A 13,120-nucleotide genomic window follows, 5' to 3' on the forward strand; every position below is an offset into this window, starting at 1 on the left:
TTTTTTTTATGCTGAAATTGGTTAACGAAATCCAGTAAGTTTCAGCTGTACACTTTAACAGTAAGGCATATATATGTTTACACTGTGTGTTCACCTCCCATAGCTAGATTTCTTTCTGTCACCACATATTTGATCCCCTTTACCCCATCTACCTCCCCCACCCCATACCCTCTGGTAACCGCTAGTCTATAGTCCATGTCCATGAGTCTCTGCTTGTTTTTCCTGTTCGTTTGTTGCTTTTAGGTTTATATCCCACATATAAGTAATATCGTGTGATTTTCCATTTTTTCTGTCTGGCTTACTTCATTTAGCATGATTATCTTGAGGTCCATCCATGTTGTCGCAAATGGCAGTATTTCTTCTCTTCTTATGTCTGAGTCATATTCCATTGTATATATGTACCACAGCTTCTTTAGCCAATCATCTGTGTAGGACACTTCAGTTGCTTCCATGTCCTGGCCACTGTAAATAATGCTGCTATGAACATCGGTGTGCAAATATCTTTTTGGATATGGGTTTTCAAGCCTTTTGAGTAAATACCCAGTAGAGAGATTGCTGGATCATATGGTAGATAAATTCTTAGTTTTTTGAGGAACCTCCATACTGTTTTTCATAGTGTCTGTACCAATTTGCAGTTACACCAGCAGTGTATGAGGGTTCCTTTTTCTCTAAGCAGAATTTTTTTGTAAGTATAGACCAGCTAATCCTATAATTTACATGTAAGGGCCAAGGAATTAGAATAGTTTAAACAAATTTGAAAAGAAGAACAAAGGTGAAGGAATTACTTTAATATCAAGTTTCAAAAATCAAAACAGCACGGTATTAGAGGGATTGATGCATAGATCAGTGGAGCAGGATAGAGAGTCCTGACGTAGACCATTTGACCTTTGACAGAAGCACAAAACCAATTCATGGAGAAAGGATAGTCTTTAACAAATTGTTTTGTAATAATCGGTCATCCATATATAAAAAAAATGAACCTTGATTAAACTTCACACCATATACAAAGATTAACTTGAAATGGGTCATAGATGCAAATGTTAAATATAAAGGTATAAAATTTTAAAAGAAAATATTAAAATCTTCATGACACGGAGTTAGAAATGACACCAAAAACACACTCTATAACAAAGAATCAGTAAATTGGACTTCATCAAAATTAAAAACTTTTGCTGTGCCAAAAACACTTTTGCTGTGTCAAGAGAATTAAGGGACAAGCTAGAGACTGAGAGAAAATATTTGCAATTCACATATTTGACAAAGGACTTGTATCTAGATTATATAAAGAACTCTTAAAACTCAATAATCATTCTCAAAACTCAAACAACTAAAAAATGGACAAAGGACTTGAACAGATACTTCACCAAAGAGGATATAAGGATGACAAATAAACATGTGAGAAGATATTCAGCATTGTTAACCATTTGGAAAATACAAATTAAAAACAGGATTACGAATATGTGGTGGCAGAAAGAAATCTATAACTATGGGTGAACATACAATACAAAATATATACGACTTACTGTTGAATTGTACACTTTAAACTTACTGGATATCATTAACCAATATCACCATAATAAATAAAAATAAAAAACAAGAAAACTTGATTACATACCACTACATACATATGATAATTGCCAAAGCAGAAAATGGTAGTAACACCAAGTGCTGGCAACTGGAACTCGCATGCATTGGTGATGGGAATGCAAAATGGTACCCCATTCTGAAAAATTGTTTGGCGGTTTTTTATGAAGTTATACATACACTTACCACATGACCCAGAAGTCCTACTCCTGGATATCTACCTTAGTGAAATGAAAACTTATGTATGTTTACTCAAAAACCTGTACACGAATGTTCATAGCAGTTTTATGTGATAGCCAAAACACAAAAACAACCCAGATATCTTTCAAAGGATGAATGGATAAACTGGTACATTCACACAATAGAATAGTACTCAGCAGTAAAAAGAAATGATACACAAAACAACTTGGATGAACCGTAAAGACATTATGCTGTGTGAGACAAGTCAATGTCAAAAGGTTATGTACTGCATGACTCCTTTTAGTTGACATTCTTGAAAATGCAAAACTGTAGTGCTGGAAAATAGACTGGTGGTTGTCAGGAGGTATGCATGAGGTGAGGGTTTGTATGTCAATGAGTAGTATCAGACAGCTTTTTGCTTATTGGAAATGTACCCTCTTTGTGGTGGTAGTTACACAAATCTATACATGTGTTGTAATTTATACAACTGTTCACTAAAAGAAAAAACTAGTCAGTTTTATCATCTGACAATACAAAGGAAAATTATTTTTAAAATGTTAAACTTCATTTTGGTTTATGAATCTTTGTATGTGACCTTGTTTTTGTTTTGTATTTTGTTTGGTTTTGGTTTTTCTCCCCCCTCTCTCTCTCTGCTTTGGTGTAGCTATGTTTCATCCATTGTTCTTTATACTGGTGAGCCCTTTTAATTTGGAAACCCATATTCTTCAGTTCTGGGACTTTATTTTTGTTGTCGATTATCCCTCCCCCCCATTTTCACTCTTCTCCCATGCAGATATTTTTTCAGACATTGGACCTCTTAGCTTTGTTCTCTAATTTTCTCTTCTGTTTTCTCTTCCTTCCTTTTCTTCTTCTTCTCCTCCTCCACCCCTCCCTCTCCCCATCTCCTGCCCTCTTTTTCTGGAGACCGACTTAATTTTTAAATTCTAAATCTCTTATTGTTTAGTAAACAAAGTTCATTTTTCGTAGTTTCTTTTTGATGATATCTTATTCTTGTTTCATTGTTGTGATAGTTTCTCTTGATGGCGTTTCTTCTTCCCAAATACTTTTTTTATTTCGTTGTATGTATTTCTCATTAGATGCTTTCTTTCAATATCTGATGGTCCTTCTTTGCTTATATTTAGAAAGAATATGAAAACACTCATTGGAAGTTCAGAACATGTTGTGGGGCCTTCTCTTTTACCTTTTCAGCATTCTGCCATGGTGGCAGAAAGAAGCTGGGGATCTAATTGCTTCTGAAGCAGACTTTCAACCAACACGTTATCCAGCCCTCTTCCTCTCTTCCATGTCTACTTTCATGGGTATCTGATGCTGCCATTTTGAGTCTTTCAGGGATTCTTCTGTGTAAATCAGTTTGGTTCTTCTTTTATCTTCCTGCTTATCTTACGATTACATTTTCTTTACTTGATCTGTGAATGAAAACCTTCTACATCTAGAGAACACAAATCCGATTAGACATCAAAACAGAGCTCTAGTCATGGCCTCTCAATCAGTTCCCAGACTAAGTCAATTTACAGATACAGAACTCCTCGAATAAAGGGGCACCTGGGTTACCTTAAGGAATGACTCCACTGTGCCACATTTTTATACTATTAATCTTCTAGCATTTCCCAAAGAAATCTGTGGCTACTTACCAGGATGACTGTGCACTGGGGAAAGGGAACTAGTCAGATTTTGTGAGGATTACTGGACACTGGTTCTGAACTGACACTAATTCCAGGAAATCCCAAATGTCACTGTGATACACCAGAGCAGAAGCTTATGGAGGTTAGGTGGTCAGTGGAGTTGAGGCTCAGGCCCATCTCACAGTGAGTCCTATGGATCCCTGAATCCACCCTGTGGGTATTTCTCCAGTTCCATAATGCGTAATTAGAGGAGATATACTTAGCAACTGATAGATGCCTCACATTTATATTTCTTGGAGTCGCTAAGTCATTTACCATTCATCAGTTCACCTTCCAGCTTACACATTTTATTTCCGCTACCTCTTCTCTTTTGTTTTCCCTGCTCTTGTGTGTCTATGACTTAAAAATTTTTTTGTTGTTTTAGTAGAGTTTCAGTAGGGAATGAGCATGCTACATATGTTCTGTTCCATCTTTATCCACAACCTTTATCTATTTTCTTTTGCAAGATGATGTTATATAGTCCCATGACTTTGAAGACTCCCTGTAGCCTGGCGATCCTGTTTGTTTTAAGCCCTACTTCTTTTTCCTCTGAGTTCTAAACATACATTTACAACTATGTACTGAACTTTTTCTCCTAATATATCTCACGTACAAATCTTAGATGCTTAATTTCCAACCCTCTCCTTGAAATGCCTGTTTCTCATCCAATCTTGTTCTCAATTACTACCACTACCAGTACCCACTTGTTCAATCCAAAATCCCCTTCCTTCTCTCCTACATCAACTTCATCAAGTTTTTATGAGTTCTAGACTCAACTATATCCAGAATCCATCCACTTCTATCCATCTTTATGGCTACTACCCTGATCCAAGCCCTTTTCATTTCTCACCTGGATCCATGCAGTAACCTCCCAGCTTCTCCCTGTTTCCACTCTTGTCCCACTACACAGTAGCCAGAGTGAAAAACTTGAATTCTAAATCGGGCCATGTGTCTTCCCTGATGCAAAGCCCTTTATACCATCCCCTCATACTTTGAATGGTGTCCACATTCCTTGCCCTGCCCACAAGTCTCCTACCTAACTCTCTGACTTCACCTCTTGGCAATATCTTCCCTATTCCTTCTGCTCTGGTCACGTAGACTTTTTGTCTATCAAACATACCAACCTTGTTCCCTCCCTCAGGGTCTTTGCCTCCCTGAATATCCTTCCCCCGTGTCTTCACTTGGCTCACCCCGCACTTCATTCAAGTCTTTCCTCAAATAGTGTCACCTCTGAGAAGCCTTCCCTGACCACCCTCTCCACCTTTCTCTCAGATTCCCCATTGCTCTGTTACGTCACCTTATTTGTTTCTTTCTGAAAGTATCTTGTATTGTCTCTAGCCCTGCAAAGGTATTGATCTGATTTGTCTTGTTCTTTGCTGATATCATCACACTTAGAGCAGAATCTGGCCCATAGTAGATAGATCTCAAAGACTGTTGGACGGGTGGGGAGGAGGGTGGGTGAATGAATGCTTGTTGAGTTCTATGCTGACTATTAGCATGTTGGTTCTTCTGGGCCATCTCAGAATTGAGTCTTTATACAGAATTCTTTCCCACTTTGATTCTATTTAAGGACACCTTTATGTGTTGTCCTCTGTCCCTGACAATAAATGTATTTTATGGCTGAAAATTTGAATTCCTAAATAGCATATTGTTGATTCTCTTTTCTGCCTTTCACCCAGAAGTCACACCTTAAGCCATATTTTGTGCAAGGGCCTGAATGAGACTTTAGTGGAGGGATGACTAGTGTACTTTTTCATCCCTCAGACCTGACTGAGTAGTGCCGGATTAAAAACGAGAGATTGAACTAGAAATTGAGCCCCTGATGGCTCACCTCTCAGTATTAGGAGTCCGATTTTGCTTTTCTACTCCCTCCTAATCAGTCTTTTAATTTTTAACATCATTCTCTGCTGGCCACTGATCCTGTTAAAACTGAAGGTGAGATCGAAGTGGTAGGGGCGGAGGGGGCAGGCAGTCAGTTCCATTTCATCATCTTCAAGAGATGAAGGATTACAAAATGTGAAGCTTACTTTGTCTAGCCACCAGTTATAAACATGGTAACTTCCAGTCTACCCATCCTTGAGTCATATGGTACCTGTCTTCGTGGGTCCAATTATAAATTTCTTTTTAATATTTGATGAAACAGGGATAAACCCAGGAAATGACTCCTTTGTTTTTTTGTTTCTCTTCTGTTTTGTACAACTCAGGAGGTTCATCAAGAACGGATTGCATTGGAAAACCAATTGGAACAACTTCGTCCAGTCACCGTTTTGTGACCCCCAAAGATCCAAGTAATATTGGTGACCTTTTCTGCCAGGATCTTCCCTTCGAATGTTTCAATCCAACTACTTGTCATAGATGTCTGACTGTGTCAAAAGCTGTGAGCAGCGGAATAGAATCCATGTCATCTTTTCTGTTGTACTTCTATGTTTTACTGTGGTGGAAAAAATACAACTGATTATCACACATGAAATTGTAATTATCGGTGGAATTTCTTTCCCATTCTTAAGTACTTTCTCAAGGTGTTAGATGTTGCTCCTTACCAAAAATTGGTCTTCTAGCAAATAACAATTTAGAGCATTATTTATTTAAAGAATTTATGATTTGTACAAAACCTTATAACCCAGTACCTTCAGGATGCTTGTTTTAGTTTTATATGTATATCATGTACAGTAGGTTGGTTTCCTGAGTAATTGGAATTCTAACTGGGTAGTCTTTGGCATGATGATAATAAAAACTAAAACTAAAATAAAACAAAAGCATCATATTTAGATTGGCGCTTGCCCTCCACCACCATATGCCAAAAATTGCTTCTCTAGTGCCATTTTGATATTATATCTATCTATAAATAATACATGACTGTTGTTTTCTACTGAATGTCAAAGATTTACTGGGTCTTTACACCTCTGTAGAGTGGAAGTTTTGTCAGTGATCTGTTTAACTTGGTCCAGCTAGGCCATCAACCCAGATAACTCAGTACTTACATATAAATTTTAGGGCAAGAGCAATGTGCTTTAACTGCTTTGCCCAATCAAATTAAATAAATAGTTGCCAGATCTCTGCTTCGAACCTGCATGGGATAACATGTCTGTAAATGCATGAATTTGGAAACTACCCATCAAATATGAAAGGCCGATGAGACTGGATTGATAAATATTTGTCGTTTGAACCCAGGTATTCAAACTGGGGAAGAAGAGGGGAAGCAGTTGTTACCAACAATCCAACAATCTCTGGTAATTATTTTTATCTTTGTTATTTTAACCTGGATTGTGATTGTGTTATTGGGTGTGAAGAAATAATGAAAGAAAGCCAATTCTGTCACTGGATACACAACTGTTTGGTTGTCTGTGAAATAGACCCTTGGGAAGTGATCGATTTATGTGCAGTCCAGAGGGGCCCAACTGACTCCAATATAAGTGATGTAAAACAGTGAGCTCAAATTGCAGAAGTCTGTATCCTATAGAAATTCCGATAGCTGCTGCATCTCCTGAAAGCTCAAGTGGAAAGTGGGAATTGACCAACCCTCACAGGGATCAAGGCACACCAACTTTAATGTTCCTACTTTACCCATTCTTAGGATAGAGGGGTGGGGTGTGCCCAGGGTCCTTTTGCAGCGTGTGAGATTAAGCCTTTAATTTCAACAGAGTTGACAGCTTTTAGAAAAGTAGGAGTCTATTTAATGCTTCCTTATTCCATTGGCAAGCCTTATCAATAGCTTAATTGCAGAAGAGAAAGGCTCAAACAGATGATGCTTTTCCAAAGAAAAACAAATTCGTGATTCTATTCTGGGCATATTAAAGGCTTTCGAATTGATTTAACTTAGAAAATCACAAATGTTGAACAAATCTCTATTCCGTTTTTCCTTTTCGCTGCCTCCCCCCTTTTTGTCCCTGTTGGAAGGGTTTGGAATCAGTTTAAACACTTCCTAAGATCATGAATGGGTCAGTGCAAAGGTAACCTCTTTCCCATGTTCTGAGATCTGGGTACTGCAACAAATTTTATCAACAGTGTCCTTGTTGCAGACATTTTACAGCATGTTTGCCTTTTGATCCAGGAGACTAGCATATGCACTATATCTCACTATCCTCCAGTATATATACACTCGAGATAGTAAGCAGACATATAAACTAAGGAATGTTATTCTATATTATGTATTTTAAAAATATTGACATGTCTTTCCCATCAAGCCAGTGCCAGAGTGAGCCAAATTAGATTGGGATTTTGTTTAGTTGGTTTGATATTCATTAAAGGAAAAAACTTGCATTGGACAATCACAGCCCCATGAGTTGCATAGTCTCACCAATATTTTAAAGTGGGCATTGCACTAAAGCACATAATAATGTCTATACCTAACCTTCTGGACTTGTAGTGACCATAGTTTATTAGGTGTTTAGAAGTGGATTTTTAAAAAAATAAATACAACCACATATACATACTTATACTTACACACATGATATTATTACCTAACTAGTGTTCATCCTCTATTTCTCTGTTAGGATGTGCACTTTTGATTTAGGATTATAACTCCTAATAATGTTTCTGTGAGCCTTTAATGTGATTTATAGGAAGGCTGGGTTATTGAAATCACCATTATACCTCTCCTGTGAAACTACTCCAGAATTTGACATATTTGTTTGTTGGGCAGAATTCTGTGGACAGGAGCCCAATGTTGCTCCCATCCATGGGGACTTAATAATGTTGTTGGTAAGTGGTCTTCTTCCATCGAGGTCTTGTATTCCCAAGGATGAAACACAGTAGGAGTTGATAGCGGGCTTACTGAGTACCTCAGCGTCACTTGTATGTGCCATATAGCTTTTGCCACCTCCCTATCCAATAGACATGAAGAAAAACAAGAAGGTAGATATCTGAGAAGTGCTTGGGCCTGATGGGGAGAGGTGGCAGCTTAGCTGGAAGCTGTGTCAATTTTACTGTCATTGAGAACCGGAAGTCTGAGCTGAGACAGCCTGTACCCATCTCTTGCTGTTTGCTTGTGGGGAAACCAAGGCCCTGAGAAAATGCAGTTCCTAGCCTAAGAAGCTATAGAAAGAGGGTAACTAGTGGCAGAGTTGGGATGCCAGTGTGATTTTATGGATTCTAAGTGCTCTAGCCTCTAGCAATACTAAAAGTAGATTAGAAGGTTTTTTTTTCTATTTACCATGTTGAATTTTATTTACTTAATCAGTCTTAAAATATCAAAACATGTTTTAATGAGTTTTAGATCTAGATATTTCTCTTGGATTGATGCAGAAAATAAAATCTGAAGGGAAAGAATACGATTGAACTATTTGTTCTTCTGAACACCTCACCTTTCATGATGCAATAAATTACTCTGAGTTTCTTGGCAGAACTTTTGAGAGCTGTTGCTTTGAATGGATTCCATTCCTGTATTCCTTAAGGGAGTTTGTTTTTAAAATAGACTACTGTGATTGAAATGAACTCAATATGTAGTAAGTTATAGCTTTCTTCAATATATCTTTGGTTACTTGGGTTGCAAATGTTCAATTTCAGCATACTTTAGGGTAAGTGATCAAAAACACAAGTTTTCCTTTGATTTCCTACCAATGTCTGAACTATCATAAAGCATTCTTCTCTTCATATGTCACTTGATTCTATAGTCTGTTTGTAAATGACATTGTCTATTTTTTAAATGATGTCACAACCATGGTAATACTAGATGTGTATTCAGAAGATCAATAAGAAAATAATCTGGAACGGATGCGTTTCTTGCATTTAAGACAAGCCTTTGCACATGTCTTGTAAGCAGTAGTTCGAAAGCTCTCAACTACAGTATAACACCTTAGAGCTAAAAACATTTGTTCAACACAAACTAGAATCACACCTCTGGCTAGATATCACCAAGGGAATGTGATTTTAAACATTGAAAAAAAAAAAGAATTTAAGATATCATAGCAACCAGGTCTTTCCATATTATTGATAAGTAGGACTCAGTAAATCATGGCTTGAAATTTATGAATGTGAACAAACTGAAATATCAGTTGAGAGGCCTTTTTCTCCTCTAGTTAAATAGAACACTCGTAACTGGTTTCTCTTTCCAACTGGTTTACTCTGTTTCAAGTGTATTCTTTTAAAACTGTTCAAAAGATCATTTGAATTTACACTTTAGTTACTGGTGTTTTGTTACAGGTTTTTGCATCATGACTCAGTGTGGTTCAAGTTCCTAAGGAAAAGTGGGAATTTGGGTTTTTGGAGTCCTTAGCTGGCATATCTTGCTCCTCCTCTGGCACAGGCTAAAGGATACCGCCCACCAATGCCAACAGATCAGTCATTGATGAATATTTGCGTGTGAGTCTTACTCTGTGAGCCACTCTGCTTTGCTTGTTTGTAATGAGAATTGCATCTAGTTATGTGACCCTCCCAAGAGCAACTGTAAGAACAGCAGACATGGAGGGCCAGACTTTAAAAGCAATGCAAGCAGATTCTAAGAGCTGCCTCCCTCCCCCAAAATATTCAGAGGCTGCCTTACAAGCATTCCCTGAAACAGCCAGTCTGTCCATGTAAGACATTCCAGGTGGATAGTTGCTTTTCGGTTCTATAGTTATTTTCTACATTAACACACACTATGTTAAAGGAACCTTTTCTAAAAGGCATTGTAGGCTTTGATTAGAGGAATTGTTCTAGTCACAGAAGCCTTGCTCTGCTCTTAACAAATGGAGATTGTTTATTTTTCGTGTTTTTTGAGTTCTCCTGTCTCGCTCTAAGTTCACTGTTGTGTGAGGTTGAAGAAAGTAGGTTTATGACTCAGAAGACTAGAGGACACTGGCTTGAATTGGAATTTGGGGACTACAATAAGGAAAACTTCAGGCACCAGTTCTGTCCTAAAGGATTCTGTTGGACAACAGGACTAGATCCTAAAGCTCCTTCAGGGACCTCTGCCCTGGGAATGGAACAGCTCATCCAATAACCCCATTATAGATGATTGTATCAACTGACTTGTGTTATTTTTGCTTTGTTTTAAGGCAATTTGTGTGAGGGCTTCAGCTGCACCCACGTTGAGAACCAGGTGTACCCTTTTCTTTAGCACTGACATTCTTTTTGTCTTCAGCACAAATAAGATGTTCAAGTGAGCCACAAGCGGGAAGAGCCATTCTAGTTTTTGTAGCAGAGGGCCAGGAGAGAAAATGAGCTGATGATCTATTTTAACCTCGAAAGTAAAAATGTATATTTTTTCATGACAGGTACATTGAATAGTAAAATGAGTAACAGTAAAGTATATATTTGATGCGTTCTGTCTTTTCATGGTCATGTGCTAACAAGTTGTGTTAATATTTTACTCAGCCAGAGTCTCATTCATTTGCTAAGCATTCAGAGCATTATGTATATTGATCTTAAACATAAATATAGGGTATCCTATATTTGGATTGTGACTTGTAGACTCAAGCAAGTTAACCTTACTGCCTCTTTTTCACACTTGTTGGAAAGTCTGTGAAGAACATAGGTTAAGAATCTCCAACTTTGGAAAATGTACATGCTGTGAAACTGGGGTGCTGTGTTAAAAATAAATGTATGATAACTAAGTGTGGCTTTTATGGAGTCTTGGTGTTAATATATTTGTGGTCTGCATTTGGTCTCGTGCATTTAATGCAAGTGACATGAAAAGGAGTTGGCGGTCTTCCAAATTAAATCAGAGTCTGAGATTTGGTTATTGTCATCGGGTGATCTGAGCTAGGGCCTTAAATATTTGTACACAGTAAACACTTGGCAGTCATGGGAAATCATGGCTAATTCACAGTGCAGTTTAAAGATCTGCTGAATTGAAAACTTGGTATAATGTGGAGTCAGGTTATTTGCTTCATCTTGTCAGTGTTCTTTTTGTTCAAATGTTTCTATCATAATGTCCTTAGCTGGAGTGGAGGTGAAGGGGAGGGAAAAAGACAAGTTGGCTTGAAAATCCTAAGTATTCTGGCACCCCATTTACAGTTTCTTACATTTAAAATTTGAATAATTTTAGGAGGCACCAGTCTCCTACAGGTGGGGGTTTTATTCCATATTGTGAATGTAAATGGTGGGCCACACAGAGGATATTTCAAATCTAGTAGTTCCAAATGCTAACTCTGGAAAAATCATTCATGATTTGTCTCGTAAGTTTAACACTGGAGATCACCAGGCCCTGACCTTTCCCAAGCACCGGTGAGGATCACTGAGTCACTCACCTTAGAGATAAAAGAGATCTTAGATCATCTAGGCACACATTTCCCAAAGTGTGGTCCCCAGACCAGCAATGTCAGCATTATCAGAGAACTTGTTAGAAATGAAGATTCTTAGGACCCACCCGAGACCAAGTAAATCTGGAACTCTGGGAATAAGCCTGGCTGTCTTAGTGTTAACTAGCCCTCCAGGTGATAACTGATGCTCACTGAAGTTGAACTACTCACCTCATTTTACAGTCAAGACGCTAGTGTGGAGGGGCAAAATTGACTCATCCAGGGTCTCAGCTAATTCAGAGTAAAGGATAAATATGTTCCCAGGGTAGACTTCTGCTGTGCTACAGAGTCCATGAGTTTGTTCCCTCTCCTGACCTTCCTTCCACAGATATTTACTGTGCCCCTACTGTGTAGCAAGCATGATGATAGAAGCTAGAGATGAGACCTACAAGACAGAATCCCTTCCCTCAGGGAGCTCAGAGAGACCAGCAAATGAATTTTAATGCAGTGTAGGATAGGTGCTATGAGGTATTAGGATCAGCTAACTGCTATAACAAAGAACCCCGAGTGTTCAGTGGCTTGATACGGTGAAAGTTGATTTCTCACTCAGTCCAGAGTGGGTGTTTATATTTGTTTCATTTCCTTTGTGGTTATGCAGAGACCCAGACTCCTTCCATGTGTGCCTCCATGTTCCTCGAAGGCTAGAGTTTTCTCCTTTTAGCCAGTGTGTAGAGAAAAGAGACTGGAGAGAATACAATTTCTCACGGAAGTGGCACACATCACTTCTCTGCATATTTCATTTCCTGGAACTCAGTCATATGACAACAGTTAACTCCAAGGGAGACTGGGAAATGTAGTCTAGCTGTGAATTGAGTAGGAAAAAGTTCTGGCGAGCTCAGAGTCTGCCAAAAGACACAAGGCTAGGTTGCTCTGAGAACACATAGAAGGGGCATCTAATTTACATAGTGGAGATCCCTGAAGGCTTCACAGAAGGGTCTTAAAAGGGGAGATAGGCATTAACTAAGAAGAGGATGTTCTAGGAAGAGGGAGCTATGTATGCTAAGGCAAGGTAGGGTAAGAGTGTAGTGTATTCTGGGAAGTGCAGAAGAATCTCCTCTGGATAGAATGGGTGGTTGTGGACTGTAGAGGGTAGGAAATGGCAAGAATTGTGCACAAGGCCAGATGGGAAGGCCTTGCATGTCACGAGCAGGCATAAAGCACCCTGAGATTACAGCTCCTTTTGAGATTTAAGGACAAATGCATGAAGTCACTTATTAATCTTCAAGGAGTGATTTGTGTTCTCCTAATTTTTTTCTGTCCCATAGAAAGGAAATGCTTCATCGGAAGATTGTAAACTAATGTTTTCTAATGTGAACCCAGCCTGTTTATTTGATTTGTTACACATCTTCTTGCATATGCTTGGACAAAGGATCAATGCCCAGACACGAGGGACTGAACCCTGCTGGCAGGAGTCCTGTTGGATAACATACACTTTTTCCATCCTCAGCTCTTTTT

General features: G+C 38.5%; 1 protein-coding gene across 1 annotated transcript in view; it reads left to right on the forward strand.

Moving 5' to 3' along the window:
• REPS2 (RALBP1 associated Eps domain containing 2) overlaps window positions 1-8,532 on the forward strand; it is a 183,319-nt gene extending 174,787 nt beyond the window's left edge. The window contains exon 18 of the mRNA XM_011362988.2: window positions 5,651-8,532. Within this exon, the coding sequence (XP_011361290.1) occupies window positions 5,651-5,719 (69 nt within the window). The 3' untranslated portion in view covers window positions 5,720-8,532. The remainder of the gene's footprint in view (window positions 1-5,650) is intronic.
• Window positions 8,533-13,120: the final 4,588 nt, after the last annotated feature.

The sequence above is a fragment of the Pteropus vampyrus genome, unplaced genomic scaffold (assembly GCF_000151845.1).
Source record: "Pteropus vampyrus isolate Shadow unplaced genomic scaffold, Pvam_2.0 Scaffold81, whole genome shotgun sequence".
Taxonomy (NCBI): Eukaryota; Metazoa; Chordata; class Mammalia; order Chiroptera; family Pteropodidae; genus Pteropus; species Pteropus vampyrus.